The sequence below is a fragment of the Erythrolamprus reginae genome, chromosome 1, assembly GCF_031021105.1.
Source record: "Erythrolamprus reginae isolate rEryReg1 chromosome 1, rEryReg1.hap1, whole genome shotgun sequence".
NCBI classification, from domain to species: domain Eukaryota; kingdom Metazoa; phylum Chordata; class Lepidosauria; order Squamata; family Dipsadidae; genus Erythrolamprus; species Erythrolamprus reginae.
The window spans coordinates 389,271,326-389,294,761 of NC_091950.1; the positions used below are offsets into that span (position 1 = coordinate 389,271,326).

The 23,436-nt window shown below is 44.6% G+C and overlaps 1 protein-coding gene across 1 annotated transcript in view; it reads left to right on the forward strand.

Annotated features, from left to right (window-relative positions):
- The window catches only part of ADCY3 (adenylate cyclase 3), a 127,163-nt gene that overhangs the window by 75,020 nt on the left and 28,707 nt on the right, over positions 1-23,436 (forward strand). Inside the window, exons 4-9 of the mRNA XM_070734865.1 lie at positions 8,989-9,119; positions 10,575-10,686; positions 13,019-13,146; positions 14,487-14,645; positions 16,571-16,733; positions 18,593-18,712. Of these exons, the coding sequence (XP_070590966.1) occupies positions 8,989-9,119; positions 10,575-10,686; positions 13,019-13,146; positions 14,487-14,645; positions 16,571-16,733; positions 18,593-18,712 (813 nt within the window). The remainder of the gene's footprint in view (positions 1-8,988; positions 9,120-10,574; positions 10,687-13,018; positions 13,147-14,486; positions 14,646-16,570; positions 16,734-18,592; positions 18,713-23,436) is intronic.

Below are 23,436 nucleotides of genomic sequence, written 5' to 3' on the forward strand. Positions count from 1 at the left end.
TTGAGCAAATGCTCAAGAGGGGATTCACCGCTGACTCCTGGGCAATAAAGAGTGCTGCAGCTGCATCCTTCTTCTCCAGGGCTATGCTTCTTTGGCTTCGTCAACTTCAACAGCATATTCCTCCAGATGATCTGAGGGGTCAACAGGACTTCAACAAGGTTTTTGCTGCTGCCCAGTACGTGGCGGATGCCACTCTTCAATCCTCCAGATTTGCAGCCAGATCTATAGCGGCCTCCACAACGGCCAGAAGACTCCTATGGCTCCGTCCTTGGCAGGCAGGAGTACGTCAAAAGTGGCAACTTTCCATGGGGCCATTGAAACGTGACCTCCTCTTCGGAGATCTCCTGGACCCCCTGCTCACGGAGACCACAGACAAGAAGAAGATTTTGGGCCCCACCATCAAGAAGGCGTCCAAAACACAGCCTTTTCATCGCCCAGGGCGCCAACAGGAGCAGGGATCTACCTTTCAAAGACAGCCAGGTCAGTATTCCCCTCGCTTTCGTTCCCAAGCTAGAGGCGCCAGGGGCAGAGGCTTCCGGTTCCAAAGAGGAGCCTCTTCCAATAGGGCTTCAAAGAAACCCAGATGGTAATCTCCCTTCACATCCGATAGGCGGCCGCCTGGCCCACTTTTCCTCCGCTTGGCGCCGCTCCTCCAAGGACCCCTGGGTCATTGACACTGTAGAAAGGGGTCTCTGTTTAGAGTTTATTTCCTTGCCCCCTAAACGTTACATTTCATGTCCCTCCCCTAGATCCTCCTCATCCAGTTCCCGAATGGAGGAAGCTATTTCTCATTTACTATCTATTAAAGCCATCCAACCAGTCCCCCCCGACCAAAGGGGCCGGGGTTTTTATTCCATCCTCTTTATGGTCCCTAAGACGTCTGGAGGCTGGAGAGCCATTTTAGATCTCAAAAAGTTGAATCTAATCATCAAGTATAGAAAATTCAAGATGCACTCCTTGGCATCCATTTTAGCTTCCATTCATCCGGGGGATTTCATGGTCTCTCTGGACCTCACAGAGGCGTACCTCCATATTCCCATTGCCAAACACCACAGGAAATATTTACGTTTTGCCTTCCAGGGCAGACACTTTCAATATAGAGCTATGCCCTTTGGGCTCTCCTCAGCCCCAAGAGTCTTTACCAAGCTTTTGGGAGCTCTAGCGGCTCACATCCGGTCCACGCCCATTCACATATTATGTTATTTAGATGACATTTTAGTTCACGGGAACTCTAGAGATGGAGTGGCCGCAGATCTTTCTATCACCATGTCAGTTCTACAGATCCATGGTTTCTCCATAAACTTCGATAAAAGTCACCTTCGACCATCTACTGCCATTCTGCATCTGGGATCCATTATTAATACTGAGATATCCCAGGTATTTCTCTCTCCTGAGAGGAAGCAGAGCATAGATGACCTGATTTTCTGTGTGTTGTCCCATCAATCAGTCCCCATAGTTTCCCTATCTTCCTTGCTGGGGAAAATGGTATCATGCATTGGGATTGTTCCCTGGGCTCGCCTTCACGCCAGGGAACTACAGTGGCTTCTGTTACCTTTCCAGAGATCGGGACGCAGCAATTCGACTCGGCGTATCGCCATTCCACCGGCAGTTCGCAGATCTCTCAAATGGTGGATTTCTCCAGCCATGGACAGGGGCTCCCCCTTCAGGTGCCCAGACCAGTTTGTGGTCACCACAGATGCCAGTCTCCTGGGCTGGGGAGCCCATGCCCAAGGATTGATAGCCCAGGGCACTTGGTCTCTGGAGGAGGCCTCCAGGCCCATCAACTGGCTGGAGTTAAGAGCCGTCTCTCTAGCATTAAAGCAATTCTATCCTCACATCTCCAACCAACATGTTCTGGTCCTGACCGACAACATAGCCACCAAAAGCCATATTTGCAGACAGGGAGGCACGAGATCCAAGGCTCTCATGAGGGAGGCCCTAAAGTTAGGCCTTTGAGCGGAGAAACATCTCCAGTCGCTCTTAGCCGATCACATCTCGGGAAGCCTCAATGTCCAGGCGGACTGGCTCTCACGAGCAACCATAGATCCAGGAGAGTGGAACCTCCATCAGACACTGTTCCACCAAATTTGCCTCAGGTTCGGGTTTCCAGTACTGGATCTATTTGCGACCGAAACCAATACCCAGCTCCCTCGCTTCATCTCCAGATTTCCAGCCCCGGGAGCGGAGGCAACCAATGCCCTCAGGAGCCCCTGGCCTCCAGGCCTCCTTTATGCTTTTCCTCCAATTCCGATCTTACCGGAGGTGATTCACAAAATCATCCTAGAAAGAGCTCGAGTGATCTTGATCGCCCCCCACTGGCCTCGCCAGCCCTGGTTCGGAGACCTTCAACAACTATCCGTCCAGGACCCTTGGCGACTCCCCGTTTTGGAGGATATGTTACGGCAGGGGGCCTCATTCCATCCAGACCCGGAGTGGTTCCACCTCACCGCCTGGCTGTTATCCGGAGAGACTTAGACCTGCGAGGGTACGATCCGGATACAGTGGAAATCATCCTGAAGGCCAGAAGGGGATCGACCAATAGGATATACGATCATACCTGGTCAAAATTTCATCAGTGGTGCTCGCAGGAGGGTTTATCCCCCCTGTGTCTTCCCATCCACAAGATACTTACCTTTCTCATGAAAGGTTTCCATCAAGGTCTCTCCACCAGCACTATCCGTCGGCACTTAGCAGCCATCTCTACGGTTTTGGCAGGACCTCGGAGACAGCCGCTCCGTTCCTTTCCGGAAATCCAAGAATTCCTCAAGGGTATGGCCAACCTCAGACCGTCTAAGGTCCACAGATACCCTTCCTGGGACTTGCCTCGGGTTCTTCACTCCCTTACTCAGGCACCATATGAACCCCTGAAATCAGCGTCTCTCAGGTACCTATCTTTCAAGGTAGCATTCCTGGTGGTGATTACATCCGCCCGACGCATTTCTGAATTGGCTGCTCTCTCAATCAGACAGGACCTCTGCCAGTTCCATCAGGACAAGGTGGTTCTACGCTTGGACCCCACCTTCCTACCCAAGGTCAGTTCCATGTTCCACAGATCCCAGGATATTGTTTTACCTTCCTTCTGCTCCCAACAGGATCATCTCCTAGCTATTAGATGGCACACTCTGGACTTGACTAGAGCGCTGAAAATTTACATCCAGCGCACAGGCCACATTCAGAGATCTGAAGCACTCTTCGTGGCCTATCACCCCAGATCCATGGGCTCCAAAGTGTCTTCAACAGTGATAGGCCGTTGGATCAGGGGAACCATATCTAAAGCCTATGAGTCAGCCTCTCTCCCCATTCCAAAGAATATTACGGCACACTCTACCAGAAGTGCTGCCACTTTGGCCGCTTGGGCGACTCAAGCCCCGTTGGAAGAAGTGTGTAAAGCAGCCACTTGGGCCTCACCTAATTCCTTCATCAGACACTATAAAATCGATACATATGCCTCAGCAGATGCGGCCTTCGGTAGAAGGGTTCTCCAATCCGTTATTTCTCACAATGACAACTTGAACCCTCCCTAGGGACCTATCTATTGGGTATGTCCCACGTGACTGCTGGACCCGCTCCTTTAGCACGGAGAATAGGCGTTGATCGCTTACCTGAACGCCTCTTCTTGTGCGGTGAGCGGGTACAGCAGTCACTTCCCTCCCTTATGTGTTTTCCTTTTCTTATCTTCTATAACCTAACCTTATTCCTTTTCACGAGAGTTGAACATACTTGAGCTTTCACATCTGAGCCTAAGTCTACGGATTCGCGAATTCTGGGAAGGGGCGGATCCAGCAGGCTTTTTTAATACAAGGCTCAGTTCCACCGGATTGGACATGAGCAACCCACGTGACTGCTGTACCCGCTCACCGCACGAGAAGAGGCGTTCAGGTAAGCGATCAACGCCTATTTTGGTCTCTCTGTATCGAATTCCTATAGTGTTCTTGCGGATTTAAATAGTAAGGATGTTGGAGATATTAGCAAGGTCCCTCAGGCAGAGAATGAGGGGATGTTCAAAGGGGAAGTTGTCGTAAATGTCACCAAACCATCAAGTACAGTTAGTAGAAATAAAAAGAGGACACATTTTCTTGTGGGTGATTCGACCGTTAGAGGTGTTGATTTGGGACAGAGCAAGGATGTGGTTAAGGTGCTGAGGTGTCTCCCAGGGGCCACTGCCAGCAGGGACAGGAGGCGGATTACAAACATTGTTAAGACTGTGAGTAAATGTAATAACGTTGATGTGGTGGTGCATCTTGGCACAAATGATTTGTCCCAGAGAAATGTTAATGTAGTAAAAAGAGATTTTCAATGTCTAAGTGTGGAGCTGGGTAAAATAACTGATTCAGTGACTTTCTCAGAGGTGTTACCGGTTTGTGGCCAAGAGGATAAAACAACGTGTATCAGAGAGTTTAATGTGTGGTTAAGGCAGTGGTGTAAATCTGAAGGTTTTGGCTATGTAAGTCATGATGTCAGTAGGTGGTCTAATAGGGAGTTGTTTAAGAGGGATGGTTTGCATCCATCATACAGAGGTACCCAGGTGCTCGGTGAGGAATTCAGAACTTTTTTGGACAGGCATTTAAACTAGGTAAAGGGGACAGAGATGTAACTGATGTGGGTGATTTCTGTCCCCGACCAATGAGGATAAAGCAGTTTTTGGAAGCTTATGAAAAGGGAGCTGCAAATAATATAGATGTAGTTGTTGATGATAAGGGGCAAACTAATAACGAAAATAATGTTCTTCGGGTAATGTGCACAAATGCTCGAAGCTTGAGCAACAAGCTCTGTGAATTAATGGCCATAATATCTAGAGATAATTTGGACCTGGTTGCCATAACTGAGACATGGTTTAAGGATTCTAATGAATGGGAAATATCCATACCAGGATATACACTGTATAGGAAGGATAGAATAGAGAGAAGGGGAGGTGGAGTAGCCATTTATATTAAAGAAAGTCTAAAAACAACACTGATTCAAAATACGTGTCAAGATCTAGAGACTCTCTGGATTTGCATGCAAAATAAAGAAGGTTCTGTCATTAGAATTGGGGTGATCTATAGGCCTCCAGGGCAATCCGAGGAATATGACAACAAGATGGTGGATGAAATTACCCAAATGGCAGTAAAGGGAGATATTGTGGTTATGGGTGATTTCAACATGCCTGATGTTGACTGGAATATCCCCAGTGCCCTTACATGCAAAAGTAAGAATATAGTAGAGGCCTTTACAGGAGCAGCTCTGGCACAGCTGGTTAAGACACCAACTAGAGGGGAGAATATTCTAGATTTAGTTTTTACAAATGGGAATTGGGTTTCAGATGTCAAGGTGGGAGAAAATTTAGGTTGCAGTGACCATCTATGTTTGTGGTTTGATGTAAAAACTCATTGTGAGCAATCCTATAATGCAACCAAAGTATTGGATTTCAGAAAAACAAATTTTAATGCAATGGGAGAATATTTAGATAATCAATTAAAGGGGAGGGATAAAATGGCAGGAGCGAGCATCCAGTGGACTGTATTAAAAAAGGCCATCTTAAAAGCCACTGGACTGTATGTAAGACAAATAACTAAAGGTAAAAGGAAGAAGAAACCGCTATGGTTTAGCAATGATGTAAGGGCTATAGTCAATGAAAAAAAGGCTGCCTATAGGAGGTATAAAGAGTCTGGAAGTATAGCTGATAGGGAGGTATATAAAATGAGACAGAAGGAGGCGAAACAGGTAATATATGCTGCTAAAGCCTCAAAAGAGGAAGAAATTGCCAAATCTGTAAAGAAGGGGGATAAAACCTTCTTCAGATATATTAATGATAAGAAGAAGAAAAACTGCGGCATCACGAAGCTTAGTACCGGGAATAATACATGCATTAATGGGAATAAGGAGATCGCTGACCATTTCAATAGCTACTTCTGTTCAGTTTTCTCAAAAGACACCTTACAAAATAATACTATAGAGGGATATAGCATTGCTTCCAGCTGTACGGATTCAGCTCCAGTGATCTTAGAAGCCGATGTCTTAGAAGAACTTGAACGATTAAAGATAAATAAGGCAATGGGTCCAGATGGCATCCACCCCAGAGTTCTTAAAGAACTCAGATCTGTCATTGCTACCCCCCTGACTGATTTGTTTAACCAATCCTTGTTAACAGGAGAAGTTCCTGAGGATTGGAGAATGGCCAGTGTTGTGCCTATTCACAAGAAGGGCAGTAGAGAAGAAGCTGGCAACTACAGGCCAGTTAGCTTGACATCAGTTGTAGTTAAAATGATGGAGACTCTACTCAAAAAGAGGATAAATCAGCACCTAAAAAACAATAACTTATTAGACCCAAATCAGCATGGCTTTACTGAAGGCAAATCATGTCAGACTAATCTCATTGATTTCTTTGACTATGTCACAAAGGTGTTGGATGAAGGTGGTGCCGTGGATATTGCCTACCTGGACTTCAGCAAAGCCTTTGATACGGTTCCACATAAAGAGCTGATAGATAAATTAGTGAAGATTGGACTTAATCCCTGGATAGTTCTATGGATTTGCAGCTGGCTGAAGCGTAGACATCAGAGAGTTATTGTTAATGGCGAGTATTCTGAGCAGAGTCAGGTTACAAGCGGTGTGCCACAAGGATCTGTTCTGGGTCCTATTCTTTTTAATATATTTGTGAGTGACATAAGGGAAGGTTTGGTAGGGAAGGTTTGCCTATTTGCCGATGACTCTAAAGTGTGCAATAGGGTTGATATTCCTGGAGGCGTCTGTAATATGGTAAATGATTTAGCTTTACTAGATAAATGGTCTAAGCAATGGAAACTGCAGTTTAATGTTTCCAAATGTAAAATAATGCACTTGGGGAAAAGGAATCCTCAATCTGAGTATTGTATTGGCAGTTCAGTGTTGGCAAATACTTCAAAAGAAAAGGATTTAGGGGTAGTGATTTCTGACAGTCTCAAAATGGGTGAACAGTGCAGTCAGGCGGTAGGGAAAGCAAGTAGGATGCTTGGCTGCATAGCTAGAGGTATAACAAGCAGGAAGAGGGAGATTATGATCCCACTATATAGAATGCTGGTGAGACCACATTTGGAATACTGTGTTCAGTTCTGGAGACCTCACCTACAAAAAGATATTGACAAAATTGAACGGGTCCAAAGACGGGCTACAAGAATGGTGGAAGGTCTTAAGTATAAAACGTATCAGGAAAGACTTAATGAACTCAATCTGTATAGTCTGGAGGACAGAAGGAAAAGGGGGGACATGATCGAAACATTTAAATATATTAAAGGGTTAAATAAGGTCCAGGAGGGAAGTGTTTTTAATAGGAAAGTGAACACAAGAACAAGGGGACACAATCTGAAGTTAGTTGGGGGAAAGATCAAAAGCAACATGAGAAAATATTATTTTACTGAAAGAGTAGTAGATCCTTGGAACAAACTTCCAGCAGATGTGGTAGATATATCCACAGTAACTGAATTTAAACATGCCTGGGATAAACATATATCCATCCTAAGATAAAATACAGAAAATAGTATAAGGGCAGACTAGATGGACCATGAGGTCTTTTTCTGCCGTCAGACTTCTATGTTTCTATGTTTCTATATTGATCTGTGTAGGACCATTTTAGTCAGAAATTTGTTGCAGAAAAATCAATTTCCAGCAGCATACACAGATGACTGATTCAGCTGGATTCATACATTTCTTTATAAATATAATAATAGATGAATTTACAATTCATTAGCAGAGTTCTTTCTTCAAGTAAACACAAGCAGGAGTTAGTTTCATTTCAGCATTGAGAGCACAGTTGATGGAGAGCAGAGTGGACTGAGCCATGTCCAGCCTTCAGCTAAAATTTCAATTACGATTCTCTGCACAGACGCAGAAGTGGTTAGCTCCTATTGCCTGACTTAGTTGCTATGCCTATTCATCGGGTCTCCCAGTTCATAAATATCTTAACAAAATTATCCTGAAAATTATCCTGACCTCACCTACAAAAAGATATTGACAAAATTGAATGGGTCCAAAGACGGGCTACAAGAATGGCGGAAGGTCTTAAGCATAAAACGTTATCAGGAAAGACTTAATGAACTCAATCTGTATAGTCTGGAGGACAGAAGGAAAAGGGGGGACATGATCGAAACATTTAAATATGTTAAAGGGTTAAATAAGGTCCAGGAGGGAAGTGTTTTTAATAGGAAAGTGAACACAAGAACAAGGGGACACAATCTGAAGTTAGTTGGGGGAAAGATCCAAAGCAACATGAGAAAATATTATTTTACTGAAAGAGTAGTAGATCCTTGGAACAAACTTCCAGCAGACGTGGTAGATAAATCCACAGTAACTGAATTTAAAAATGCCTGGGATAAACATATATCTATCCTAAGATAAAATACAGAAAATAGTATAAGGGCAGACTAGATGGACCATGAGGTCTTTTTCTGCCGTCAGACTTCTATGTTTCTATTTCATTTTCAGATTCTGGCCACAGATGAGGCATGTTGTTTTAATATGGGTCTCCCATTGGGCCATATGTTTAATATGTGAACCAAGGCACTTACCTCTTGCCCCCTTATATAATGGCAATCAAATAATATGTGAGTCAGATCTTCAAGCTCTTTAGCTCCACAGATATATATAAGTTTATTGTATGGCATAGGATTTCAGAATGTGATCATCCATGCTAAATCAGTTGGTGATAAAACAAGAATTATACAAAAGTTCTTCATTGGGACAATTGGCCAGAGAAGACTCCTGTGATAGATGCTACTGGCAGGTTCTTCCTGGCAGTTCATAAGTAATCAGAGTATGGAGTGGGCATTCCCCAATCGTTCATATCTGGAAGAACATTTCTGCCTGAAAGACGTGATTTTGAACTTTCATTCTTTCTCACTTCGAGACAAGGAAAAATCCCCACTGCAGCTGAAATCTCTCCTACGTGTTTCTGGTGTAATCTGCTACAGTAATAATCTCTTTTTAAACAATTCTTCCATCTTTTCAATATGTCTATTTATTTTTCCATTTTAGGAAAGTTTGATGCTTTCAATTTTGCCCAGGCATGTAGCGGATGAAATGCTGAAAGATATGAAGAAAGATGCAAGCCAAAAAGAATTGCAACAGTTCAACACCATGTATATGTACCGCCATGAAAATGTCAGGTAATGAATGTGGCTGTTTTAAGGAGGATATTCTTTAAAAAAAAATAAAAAATAAGTTTTTATTCACAAATAGAAAAACAATACAATTCAAAAAGAATAGTAAACGACTATTGCAAACATGTAATTAAGAGAAAGAAAAGAAAGGGTAGGGAGAAGAAAAAGAAGGAAAAACCTAGCAAAAGAGAAGAAAGAGAAACAAGAAAGATGGACAGAGAGAAAAAAGAGAGAAAAGAAAATAGAATAAAAAGAAAATAGAAAAAGAACGGAAAATGGTTACATTGTACATCAATTCCATTTTGTTTGCATTCCTGATGGATCAAAAAGCAAACTCTATATATCTAAGGAGGATATTCTATAGATCAGAGTTCCCCAATCTTTCAGGGTTGGTGGCCCAGAGGGGGGAGGGGCAGACGCCTTTACATGCACAAATTCCCCTCCCTGCACGAATGGGGCCACAAGCACAGATAATGCTTGCAGTGACGCTAGCGCCCATGTGACACTTGTAATACTTGTGGGCATGTGATGCTCATGGTGATGGTAGTGCCTGCAGAATGCTCACGGTGATGGTAGCATGACTGGGATAGGTGGGTGCAAACACCCATACATGCACTGGCCAGCCACTCATACGGCCCAGTGGCCAAGAGGCCTGGTAGTGGGCTGTAGCCCACAGTTTGGGGACCCCTGCTATAGATGGTTTGCTGGTAGTGACAAGGCCAACTCCTGGAATAAGAGAAATAAGAGAAAATAAAATCCAATGCTAAGCCATTATTTGAAATAAATCTTTATGGGCACAATGAGTATCTTCACAGGAAAAGGTAATTACGTAATTCAGTTATGTCACAAAGCACATATCAAGCAAAATAACTTTTCAGATTCATCACAGCATAACATGCAGCTCAGAAGCAGAAGGAATAATATAATTATTGTGCTTAGTGTTGCAATAAAATAACAGAGGAAGAGTAGGCAATTATTTTCTTTATGACACCCTCTGCAAACTGGTTTGCATTTTTCCAGCAAGCACCTTGAACCTAACTTTGTGGTGGTGATAAGAATTTTAAGAAATGGGAATGGAATGGTGTGACACTGGGAGGCCTCTTGTTCCCAATCCTATCCTTACATGCTTCCTAAAAGCTGAACAAAATTAGGTGTGTCATTTTACTGTGTTATTAAATTAGCAGATAGCCTCTTGTTGCCCTCCAAACAGTTGCGAGTCAGTTGCAGCCCCCCAATGTCTTAAACAGTGTACATTTCTGAAATAGAAGAAGCTAGTAAACATCAATGTGGAGTAGAATTAAAGCAGAAAAGCAGTAATACCAAAAGAACTGATGACACCAAGACTAAATTTCAGATTTAATAAATTAGTTGGTATAACAGCCATCATAAATTGTTTTTGCTGGAGCTAAGTTAAATGATGACATCTCACCTGTTTTGGCTCTCATGTCTTTCATTCTACAGCATCCTTTTTGCTGACATCGTAGGTTTTACACAGCTGTCATCCGCCTGCAGTGCCCAAGAATTGGTGAAACTTTTGAACGAACTCTTTGCTCGATTTGATAAACTAGCAGCTGTGAGTTTCTTGATCAATCTTAATTACTTACTTACATGTAATCTGGAAATCCTTTAGCTCTTCAGAGCAAATTGTGTGTACTTCAACCTAAACTACTATTTATTGATTGATTGATTGATTGATTGATTGGATTTGTATGCCGCCCCTCTCCGGGGACTCGGGGCAGCTAACAGCAATAATAAGACAGCGTATAACAATAATCCAATACTAAAAACAATTAAAACCCATTATAATAAAAAACCAAACATACATACAGACATACCATGCATAAAATTGTAAAGGCCTAGGGGGAAAGGGTATCTCAATTCCCCCATGCCTGGCGGCAGAGGTGGGTTTTAAGTAGCTTACAAAAGGCAAGGAGGGTGGGGGCAATTCTAATCTCTGGGGGGAGTTGGTTCCAGAGGGCCGGGGCCACCACAGAGAAGGCTCTTCCCCATCATATGTGTAATTATGGCTTTATGGAGACACACAGAATTCTGATACTCAAGCACCAATAAAAGGGGAGAAGATATATCTGAGATGAGGTTAAGTTTTCCTGTCCTTCTGCTTTTTTTTGGCTGAAATTACACATTTAGAAATAAGGAATACTAACAGAACCACATTCAAATATAAAACATTTTTTTGACATTATACTGAGAGTTCTGGAGAAATAAATATATCTTACTGCAATATATTCAACTTCCAAACAAGATTCTGTGCCCAGCTGATGTCATTCTTAAATGTATTCAAATATCAGATCAGGATAGATTTAGTACTTTTTAATTATAAGGTTTCTATAGCATTGCTTGAGAGATTTGATTTGACTGTCCATTTGTTTTCTCAGCCAGCTGGCTAAGACTATGCAAGTGTAGTGAAATGCATCTGGACGGCAATGTTTTCACAAAGATTAAATCTCATAAATAGGACTGAAGAGAATATAGAATGAAGCTGCTGTACTTTATGATTATACCAGCTATTTAAAGTACAAGCGGTCCTTGACTTAGAACTGCAATTGAGACCAAAATTTATCTTGTGAACTGAGAAATTTGTTAAGTGAGTTTTGCCCTGTTTTACCGTGTTTCCCTGAAAATAAGCCATCCCCCGAAAATAAACCCTTCCCCCAAAATACAATTTCCTCTGGTTAAGGTTAAAGAGACAGAGTTGGAAATCAAGTAAGATGGCAAGAGGAGTCTTTCTCAATGCACCCCAAAATAATAAGACCTCACCCAAAATAAGACCAATCGCTTATTTTGGGGTTTAAAAAATGTAAGACTGGATCTTATTTTCAGGGAAACACAGTACAATTTTTCTTGCCACATTTGTTAAGTTAATCACTGCAACTATTAAGTTAGTAACATGATTGTTAAGTAAATTTTGTTTGATAGCACTCAATGTTCAAGTCTGTCAAGATCCTTCTGTGCCTTGAGCCTATCTTCTAGAGAGTTAGATTAGATTAGATTAGATTTATTGGATTTATATGCTGCCCCTCTCCGAAAACTCGGGGCGGCTCACAACAAGATAAAAACAATACATAATAACAAATCCAATACCCACCAATCCAATTACAATTTTAAGCTAAAAATTCATAAAAACAACCCCAGAATATTAAAACACGCATACAATCAATCTAACACCAAAACAACATGGGCAAGGGGGAGATGTTTCAGTTCCCCCATGCCTGACGGCAGAGGTGGGCTTTAAGGAGTTTGCGAAAGGCAAGGAGGGTGGGGGCAATCCTAATCTCAGGCGGTAGCTGGTTCCAGAGGGTCAGAGCCGCCACAGAGAAGGCTCTTCCCCTGGGTCCCGCCAGAGGACATTGTTTAGTCGATGGGACCCGGGGAAGGCCAACTTTGTGGGACCGAACCGGTCGCTGGGATTCGTGCGGCAGAAGGCGGTCCCGGAGATATTCTGATCCGGTGCCATGAAGGGCTTTATAGGTCATAACCAACACTTTGAATTGTGACCAGAAACTGATCGGCAACCAATGCAGACTGCGGAGAGTTTGAATGATATGGGCATACTTAGAGAAGCCCATAATTGCTCTCGCAGCTGCATTCTGCACGATCTGAAGTTTCCGAACACTTTTCAAAGGTAGCCCCATGTAGAGAGCATTACAGTAGTCGAACCTCGAGGTGATGAGGGCATGAGTGACTGTGAGCAATGACTCCCGGTCCAAGTAGGCTATTTCTGCCAGTTTGGCGTCATCTTTTATTGTGAATATAGAAATGTTATATGCAACTCAAGAAAATTGTACAACAACAACAATAATAATAATAATAAAAAGTAAATTGCAGGTTTCTGAGACCATTCTGAAACCATTACCCTTTTTTTTCAAAAAATGTCATTCTTACAGAAATACCATCAATTGCGTATCAAGATTCTGGGTGACTGCTACTACTGTATCTGTGGATTGCCAGACTACCGTGAGGACCATGCTGTTTGCTCAATCATGATGGGTCTTGCTATGGTGGAAGCTATTTCGTAAGCATTCACACTTTGCAAATATGCATGCTGTTTTTGGTTATTGCAGTCCGGGTTGTTGTCTTTTTTTCTTCCACTCATGTTTTTTTTTCTTTTTCCTACATGAATAACTCTTGTTTTATGATGTTGCCAAGGAATATTTTTTGTGAATATATATTGTTTTATAAGAACTTTATTAAATTACAGATGTGAGAGCCATATTTGCTTAATTCATTTGCTTTAGGTCATTTATTAAGGAGTGAGACAGGCGGCAAATAAATTTAATAAATGCATAAATAAGCCTTACTGCAAGATTCTCCATTTGATTACAGAACTCTTTCCCTCTTCTCTGTTGTCCTACTATAATTAAAGTCAGTAATGTTTATTATATGATTATTTCCTGATGTATCCTTGCATAGTTTTCACCTAAAGGTTAATTGGGTAGAAATCTTCCCCTAAGTGTGGCTGCTTCTGAATTGTAAATTTTCATCTTAGTTTATCTTTTCCAGCTGGAGATTCAGGGGAAAAAAGTTTCCTGGTCTTTTTTCCATTCATTATGATAACTAAACAATTATCATCCAGCTAATTTTGCTTCTCTATAAAACAAAATTCTATGCTTAGAAAAGTCTTAAGTAATGGAAAACTTTGGCCTTGAAAATATTTATGCAAAATTACAGGAATAGCAACACTGAAATTAGTTTTACAGCTCAATTATAGAAACAAGCTAGAGAAATAAAAGAGGAGAAAAGGAGAGCTGGATTATTAGGCAATCCTTGGAATGTGGCACAAGTTCAGATTTCCTAAGAATAAACAAAACTATGTTTCCTTGGTGCTCTAAGCCAGGATTGTTGGCAGTGATAGAGCTCATCGTGTTTTTTGACCATAGTTTTCCCAGCCCTATCTAAATGGCCAAGGTTTCACAGGGGACCCTTGAGCTGTAAAGAAACGGCTCTGTTACCCAGCTATAGCTTAACCACCCCACCCCGCTATTTAAAAAACCATATCTTGCATTTGGAATTAATTTTTATTAATGTGGCGATTCCTGTATTCAAATATTCTTCAAAACCCGAGTCATGATGCCTGAGATTTAGGGCCCTTGTAGTCTATCCACATCTGAAGACTACTATTATTGGGGAGGTTTGTGTTCCCTTAAGCAGTGTCTCCCAAACTTGGCAATTTGAAGATGGCTGGACTTCAACTCCCAGAATTCCCCAGCCAGCAATTATAGCAAGCTCAAATTTGTTTATTTTCTTTTCCTTCTTACTGCCTTTAGCAGCAATGAAGCCCGATGCACAATAAAGGCAGCCATAGCAAAGTCTTCTCAAATAAATATTGCTTATTGTTAATTTACTCCTCTAAAGCTATGTGAGAGAGAAGACCAAAACAGATGTGGACATGCGTGTGGGGGTGCACAGCGGTGCTGTCCTTGGTGGAGTCCTAGGGCAGAAACGTTGGCAGTATGATGTATGGTCTACAGATGTAACTGTAGCCAACAAGATGGAAGCAGGCGGCATCCCTGGGTAAGTGCCTCCTAAGGATTAGTTTTTTTTTCCAGGACTGTTATAAACATGTTACAAAGAATCATATCAGGCCCTCATCACCTCGAAGTTTGACTACTGCAATGCTCTCTATATGGGGCTACCTTTGAAGAGTGCTCGGAAACTACAAATCGTGCGGAATGCGGCCGCAAGAGCCGTCATGGGTCTCCCAAGGCATGCTCATGTTTCTCCAGCTCTCCGCAAACTGCATTGGCTGCTGATTGATTTCCGGGCGCAATTCAAAGTGTTGCTTGTGACCTATAAAGCCCTAAATGGCATTGGACCAGATTACTTGCAGTACCACCTTTGGCTGCATGAGTCCCAGCGACCGGTTAGGTTCCACAGAGTCAGCCTTCTCCAGGTCCTGTCAACTGCGCAATGTTGGTTGTCGGGGGGGGGGGGGGGGCGGCCCCCTGGAATCAGCTCCCCCCAGAGATTCGTACTGCCCCCACCCTCCTTGCCTTCCATAAGAACTTGAAAACCTATCTATGCTGCCAGGCCTGGGGTCATTAGACCCTAGTTTCTGGCTGATGAGTGCGAAGTATGTCTGTTGCTGAAAATGAATGAATGATTTTAATGCTCCAATGTTTTTAGAGCAATTAACTATATTAATTGGATTTTAGATTTGATATTGTATGCTGTTTTTATTATGTTGTGAGCCACTCTGAGTCCTCGGAGAGGGGCAGCATACAAATCAAATCAAATCAAATCAAATCAAACAAACAAATAAGGTTGTAACTTGTGTTTAGAAGGCACGCTAATACTGCAAACTTAAAAAAATCCAAAACCAAATCTATTGAACCCACCTGGTTTAAATCAGTATTTATTTTTAACTAGCACCTTGACTCATTGTTTTGCAGTAAAAACAAGGTACTAGTTCTTAGGATATGCTTCAGGATCACTTGGAAATTTATAAACATATGTTATGCATTGCATTACATTCAGAACTGATGACTGTAGCAAAGACCAAGGAACTGGTGAATAGACATGTTCCTTGGAACTTCTCCAGATAAGGAGAGGATGGAAGATTGCCCATATTTGCTCTGGATGGCTGCTCTGTGGCAGGAGACCACAGGACAGCAGTCTCCCACCAGTGTGAGTGTCAGGATATGATGGGACTAGCCATCTTGCTTGCAACCATGGTCAGCACCTTTTAAAGAATACTAAGTTTGCTAATTTTACTTTCTAATCACTTTCAGAAATTGCTTATTTACTTATTAACTTCTTTTAAGCTTAGAGACCTTCAGAATGTCATGTTTGAAAGTACTAGGTGATTTCTTTTTCAATCCTGAATGAAAAAAATTATTAATCATAAGCTTAAGAATTTAAATAATTTAAATAAAGAACGAGTAAGATTTTGATCTTAGAAAGTTATAAATAAATTAACGGTTCAGATAAATTTGAAACTTAGAAAGTTTTATTCTTAAGATTCTTGGAATGAATTATAAAAAACAAATGGCTTCTTGTGGGAAATAGACCTGATTTAGTTATTGCAAAATGTAACAAAGATAACTAATTTTATGATTTTTAAAATTGGACACTAGAAAGGACAAGACTCTGGGCTAAGGGAAAAAAAATAAAGCTTACATTTTGTGTTAGTTAACTGGCCCTACAAAATAATGTAACATGTTGTAACAGTGAAACAGAGACTTTTGAAGAATGGGGCCAGAAATTAGTGGCTTTAATATCAACAGTGTCCATCTATTAGGATCAAAATTCTTAATAAAAATTATCAGGGATATTATACTGCAAAATACTTTCTATTTATTTCAGGACAGCGGTATATTCTATTTGTTTAAATTCTGAAAAGTCCTTGAAGTTCTGGACTTTTCTCCAGTCTTTTTCTTTAACAGTTCTTACGCATTCTACTTTATTAAAGCTGACTGTATTTTCTGTGGTCATTTTAGGCGTGTCCACATTTCTCAGAGCACCATGAACTGCTTAAAAGGAGAATTTGAGGTAGAACCAGGAGATGGTGGGTCCCGATGTGACTACTTAAAGGAAAAGGGGATTACTACCTACCTCATAATAGTCTCGAAGCAGGCACTCAAGAATGGGATCAATGGGGTGGTGAGTATTCCTTTCAATAGATCCTTTGAAATGAATGGAATTATAGATCAGCTTTGTTGGAATCAAAGGAAAGAAGAACATGTTCTCATCTATCATTTTCCTTTTAGCTTCATCAGGATACTAGGTCAGATTGATGCTCGGTTTTAATTCAGATTGATTACAGTGATCCCTCGATTAGCGCGGGGGTTACGTTCCAAGACCTCCCGCGCTAATCGATTTTCCGTGTTATAGTGGTGCGGAAGTAAAAACACCATCTGCGCATGCGCGCCCTTTTTTTCCCATGGCCGCACATGCACAGATGGTGGAGTTTGCGTGTGGGCAGCGGGGAAGACCCAGGGAAGGTTCCTTTGGCCGCCCAACAGCTGATCTGCTCTGCAGCGCGGAAGCAGCGAGGAGCCGAAGATGGAGTTTCCCCGTTGCCCAGGCAAAGGGGAAACCCCATCTTCGGCTCCTCGCTGCTGCCGCGCTGCAGAGCAGATCAGCTGTTGGGCGGCCAAAGGAACCTTCCCTGGGTCTTCCTGCTGCCCAGGCAAAGGGGAAACCCCAAGAGAGCCAAAAGAGCACCGGGCCGGTTGGTTCCCAACCAAAAGAGTTTACCCCGATTGTCCTCGGTGGGGGAAAACAGCGCGTCGCCAGGCTCCCCATCTTCAAGAGAGGCGCGACGGCTAGCCAGGATCCACGCAGGGGAGAAAAGGCGCGCGGTCCCAGCCGCTGCGCCCCGCTTGGAGAGCAGCGGCGAGCAGAGCACAGAAGACGACGAGGCTTTCGAGGGCTCCAAGGCGGGCGGCGGCGCGTCCTTCGAGCACGCCGGCGGCGACCCCAAGCTGAAGGCGGCCACCACACACACACACGCCGCCGCCACCATCCACCCCGCCGGGTTCCCCGCTTGCTACCTCTTCGCCTTCTCCCGCCTCCAAGGCCGACCAGCCCAAGCCGCAACAGACACACACACACATACACGCACTCCCTCTCTCACGCTCACACAGACGCACTCAGACAGAAAAGAAAAAAAAATCCCCAAAAGAGAGGGACAAGAGGCAGGCACAAAGCGGGGGCACAAGGGGAGCTGCCCGGCAGAGGTTGCTTTTTTTCTTCTCGTGGGCAAGTGGAGGGGGGGAGAGAGAAGGAAAGAGAGAGAAGGAAAGAAAGAGATGAGAGAGGGAGGAAGAGAGTGTGAGAGAGGAAGAAAGAGAGAGAGAAATGATAGAAAAAAGGGGAGAAAAAAAGAGAAATGAGAAAATGATTGAAGCAGAGAATGACAGGAAAGAAAGAGAAAGAGACAGAGAAGTGACTCTTGGTGATGACGTATGACGTCATCGGGTGGGAAAACCCGTGGTATAGCAAAAAAAAACCGTGGAGTATTTTTTAATTAATATTTTTTGAAAAACCGTGTTGTAGCATTTCGCACTAATCAAGACCGTGCTAATCGAGGGATCACTGTACCTTGATACTGCTACTGATATTAGCTATTCTAAGCATGTGTATGTTTTTCTTTGTAACACAAAGAAAAACATACACATACACAAAGCCTTTCGTCCCCTGTCCAATTGTCTTTCCTTTCTCTCACTTATCATATATATTTTCTTTCTTTCATATATCCTCTCCTCTAAGTTCACTTTACCCTTATATATATTACCACATGTCTATTTTTCTTCCTATGTATTTGTGTATTGGACAAATAAATGAATGAATAAATAAATAAATTAAATAAATAAACAAACAAAAATTATTCTGCTTGGGACTCCTCTGCATTTAGGGAAAAATTGTGACAAGATGTCTAATCCCTTCTGGATACTTTTAATTTAGATAACCTAGCCCTATACTCATTGTTCTGTTTCTTTTTCTGTTTCATGTTACAGAAGTTATCTGTCTCATCCTCCCATGGGAACTCCCCTCAATTGATCAACACCAAAGAATGCAATGGGAGCATTAATACGACCTGCACAACCCCAGATGAGGCAGAAGAATCGGATACCAGGGTAAAGGGGCAGAATGGATAAAGAAGACTAAATGAACGCTTCATTGACATGTGTTCCAAGAAAAGCTACTTACAGTGAACCCTCGAGTTTCGCGTCCTCAAGGATCGCGAAAGGGCTATTTCGCTAGTTTTCAACCCGGAAGTAAACTCCACCATCTGCGCATGCGTGCCCTTCCACGCATGCGTAGATGGTGGAGTTTCCCCGCCGGGCAGAGGCTTCCCTGGGTCTTCCCCCTCTTGCCCCGGTAAGACCCCAGCGGCGGTGGGCTGGAGCGCGAGCTTGGGGCAGCCTAGCTCCGCTTCCCAGCTGGGAAGCGGAGCCGGCAACAGCGTGGGCGGGCGGGCGGCGCGCGTGAGCTTGGGGCAGCCTAGCTTCGCTTCCCAGCTGGGAAGCGGAGCCGGCAACGCGCGTGCGCTTGGGGAAACCCCAGATCCGCTCCCCAGCTGGGGAGCAGCCCCAGCAACGCGCGCGCGCTTGGGGCAGCCTAGCTTCGCTTCCCAGCTGGGAAGCGGAGCCGGCAACGCGCGCGCGCTTGGGGAAACCCCAGATCCGCTCCCCAGCTGGGGAGCAGCCCCAGCAACGCGCGCGCGCTTGGGGAAACCCCAGATCCGCTCCCCAGCTGGGAAGCGGCCCCAGCAACTCGCGCGCGCTTGGGGAAACCCCAGATCCGCTCCCCAGCTGGGGAGCGGCCCCAGCAACGAGCGCGCGCTTCCCAGCAACGCGCTGCGGCGGTGGAAGTAAAAACACCATCTGCACATGCGCAGATGGTGTTTTTACTTCCGCACCGCTACTTCGCGAAAAATCGATCATCGCTTGGGGTCCTGGAACGGACCCCTCGCGATGATCGAGGGTTCACTGTATATGTAAAATGTAAAAATGATGTCCCAAGAGGCAACTGGTTTTTCTGGTTTTTCATTGTAAATGGGTCAGTTCTCATTCAAGAAACTTCTTCAGGTCTGAGCTAAAGGAGAGGTGAAGAAGCTACTTGGATGAGAAGCAAAACATCTTCAAAGAAAAAAAACAAAAAATCCAGTTGCCTCTTGAAAAAGCATGGTTTGGGACAACCATGACCTAGATGACCGAGAATCTCCGTAAGACATACAAATTATATATACAGTGATCCCTCGATTTTCACGGGTTCAAACTTCGCGAAACGGCTATACCACGGTTTTTCAAAAAATATTAATTAAAAAATATGGTGTTTTTTTCTATATCACGGTTTTTCCCACCCGATGATGTCATACGTCACCACCAAGAGTCACTTCTCTCTCTCTTTCTCCTGTCATTCTCTGCTTCAATCATTTTCTCATTTCTCTTTTTTTCTCCCCTTTTTTCTATCATTTCTCTCTCTCTCTACCTTCCACTCTTCCCCCCTCTTGCTCTCTCTCACTCTCTCTTTCTCCCTCTCTCTCTCCCTCTCTCATTTCTATCTCGATCTGTCTGTTGCTCTCTCTCTGTGAGAACGCCTGCCCCGCCTCTCCTGCAGCCTCCTCGCTGACAGCTGGGATGAAAGCGCTCTCAGCTAAGGGACTGCAAGAGGGGTGGGGCGGGCATTCTCAAAGCACTCAGAGCGGCTAGCGGCTGAATGAGGACGAGAAGCTGTAGCCGTCAGCCCTGCTGCACGAGGACCCATGCCCCAAGAAAGCCGGTGAGAGGGGCGGATCGGGTGGGCGGGGGTAGTGGCGAGGGTGCCGGAGGCGTTGGGGGGGTGGGGGCGGCCGACATTCAAAACAATCTTTGCCGGCCTCCGCACTGTCGTCGCTCCCCGCCCCCAACTTCAAGCCCAGCTCCTTGCACGGCCTTGGAAAAGGGTGCACGGGTGTAGTTTTTGCCTGTCCATAGCCAAAAATGGTGTTTTTACTTCTGCATCTCTACTTCGCGGAAATTCGACTTTCGCAGGCAGTCTGGGAACGCAACCCCCGCGAAAATCGAGGGGCCACTGTATTTGCATGTACATAGATGGGGGTTTTGTGGATAGAAAAGTGATTCATTTCTAAAATCCTTCTTGGTAATGTACACTTTGAAATGCTTTAAAAAAATAAAATCTTTAAAAATGAAAATGGAATCAATAACCAGTTGACTTTAACCAGGTAATTAAAACTAAGGGGAAGCTTAAGGGCAGTAAGTCCAGCATTTTTTTTTTTTTTTAAAAACAACCTTTACATGAGTGCAGGTTGTGAGGGAGGGAGGATAAACAAAAGACATATCAGGTTAATTTTGTAGCAAAGTTCCAAGCATGAGAAATTTCTGTGTCAAGAAGCTCTCTAATAAGTACTTCCTATCCTTTGGTCTCTGATGAGGATTGGTATAAAGTTCAGTCAAGCTTGCTGTGTTGTGCCATCTGTTACACTTCTCCTAGGGCTAGGGAATAATAAGAAAGTATTTGCAGGCAGAGTGTGTACTTTACAGCTGAGTTATATAAATGGTGGTTTGCCTTAAACACCATAGAATTAGTTCTGAGTTTTTAAAATGAGTGTAATCCAGTATAAAATTGTTAAGCATTCCAGTGTATACTTGCTAAGTGATCAAGCAAATGTACACCAAGCACTAAGTTTGCTTCATATGTACTTGAAGCCTTAATATAGGTTGCATACTATTACCCTGCTATTTGATCCTTTAACCTACTTGGTTTGAATTTGTTCTAGGACAAGCTCAATATTTTGGATAATATTAACAGGATGTAAAGATGACTCTGCGTCATCTGCAGTATGTTAAGGATGTACAGTATATGATTTTCTTCAATATATTCCCAGGAATAAAATTGTGGGTTTGAGGGCAAAGATTAGCTAAAGAGGTTATTATATAATTCGAAGTGTGCTTTCACCACAGATAGAAATAGTTGGTTTGTATTAAGACGCATTTCTTTAAGACATTGCATTAGGGGAATTGTACTTAGATTACCAGCATGTAGAAGCAACATGTAGAACTGCATGAAGGCAGAGCCAGGGACAGTTCAATCTCTTTTTACCTGTACAATGGGAAGGATTACACTCCAGAAGAATCACTTCAATAATCGTATGTTATTGATTGGAAATGCCTGCCAATAAAATAATCTTTGATATCTTATTGTACTAATACTCTGGGAAAGCCCCCCCCCCCCGCGCTTGACCAGTATAGGAAGTAAAAATCTATGCTTGATTTGCTGCAGTATTGCTGATATGCATTGCTTTTAATTAGTCTTTGGGACAAAGAAGATGATTCTGTCATTATATGGTAAAAGTTTAAAAAATATTTACTTACAATGTGATTTCTAATCACTTCCCATTTTCTTTACAGTGATCCCCCGCTCGTTGCGAGGGTTCCGTTCCAGGAACCCCCGCAACGAGCGGGTTTTCGCGAAGTAGCGCTGCGGAAGTACAAACACCATCTGCGCATGTGCAGATGGTGTTTTTACTTCCGCAGCGCTAGCGAGGAGCCGAAGATTGAGGACTCAGCTCGGAAGCTGCACGGGTGTTTTAAAAGGTCTCCGCCGGCATGGGGGGCTTCTTAGCACCCCCCCAAACCTGAGTTGGGGGTTCGGGAGGTGGTAGGAAGCCCCCCATGCCGGCGGAGACCTTTTAAAACACCCGTGCAGCTTCCGAGCTGAGTCCTCAAGCCAAGCGCAGAAGTTAGCCTTGAATCCCTTTGAATCCCGCCGCTTCTGCTGGATACGGGCGATGGGGGGGCGAGCTGCCACAGCCCCTGGCTTCCGCGCTGCTCGTCCCACCCACCGCCCGTATCCAGCAGAAGCTGCTGGATTCAAAGTGCTGCTGGGAGCCGCAGGCGAAAGGAGCTCGGGCATCGGAGCGCGGCGCCAGGCATTGTTCTCCGGACCCCGCCCGCTCAGCCCCGCGGCGGCCCTTTCCCTCTCCAGGCTGCGGGCGGGGTCCGGAGAACAATGCCCGAGATCCTTTCGCCTGCGGCTCCCAGCCCACCGCCTGTCTCCTGCTGCCCGGTTTAGCCAGGACACGAGCGGCGAAATGACTTGGAGGAATGTGAAGCTGAAACCGGCCGGTTTCAGCTTCACATTCCTCCAAGTCATTTCGCCGCTCGTGTCCTGGCTAAACCGGGCAGCAGGAGACAGGCTTTGAGTTTTGGCTGCGGGGGGAGAAGTAGGACTTTCCTAACTCCCTCGCCCCGCAGCCAAAACTCAAAGCCTGTCTCCTGCTGCCCGGTTTAGCCAGGACATGAGCGGCGAAATGACTTGGAGGAATGTGAAGGCTCAGCGGATCAAGGCCGGCTCCTCTCGGCCCAAGCGGCTGCCTTCCGTCATTGAGCCTGGCTCGCCCGGAAGATCGTAGCGCGCGTTGGCTGCACCGGCGGTGACATTGCTGCCGGCTTGGCTTCGCTCGCCGCTGCAGCCAACGCGCGCTACGATCTTCCGGGCGAGCCAGGCTCAGTCACGGAAGGCAGCTGCTTGGCCCGGGATGCTGGGCCGAAAGGAGCTGCGGTGGCGAGGGCTTGCAATGGAGGGTGGAGGAAGCGGCCATGGGAGGGCGAGCTGCCTCAGGGAGGAGGATCGGGCGGGACCAGGTGGGGGCTGGAATTTCTCCGCTGGGAAGAAGCGGCCAGGGCGAAGGGCGGGCGAGCGGCGAAGGGCGGGCGAGCGGCGAAGGGCGGGCGAGCGGGTGCTGGGGAGGGCTTCTCGCCCTCCCGCCAGCAAGAGGGGGGAGCGAACGGCGTGGGCAGGCGAAGGGCGGGCAAGCGGCAGCGAGGAGTTTGCGTGGGCGGTGGGGAAACTCCTC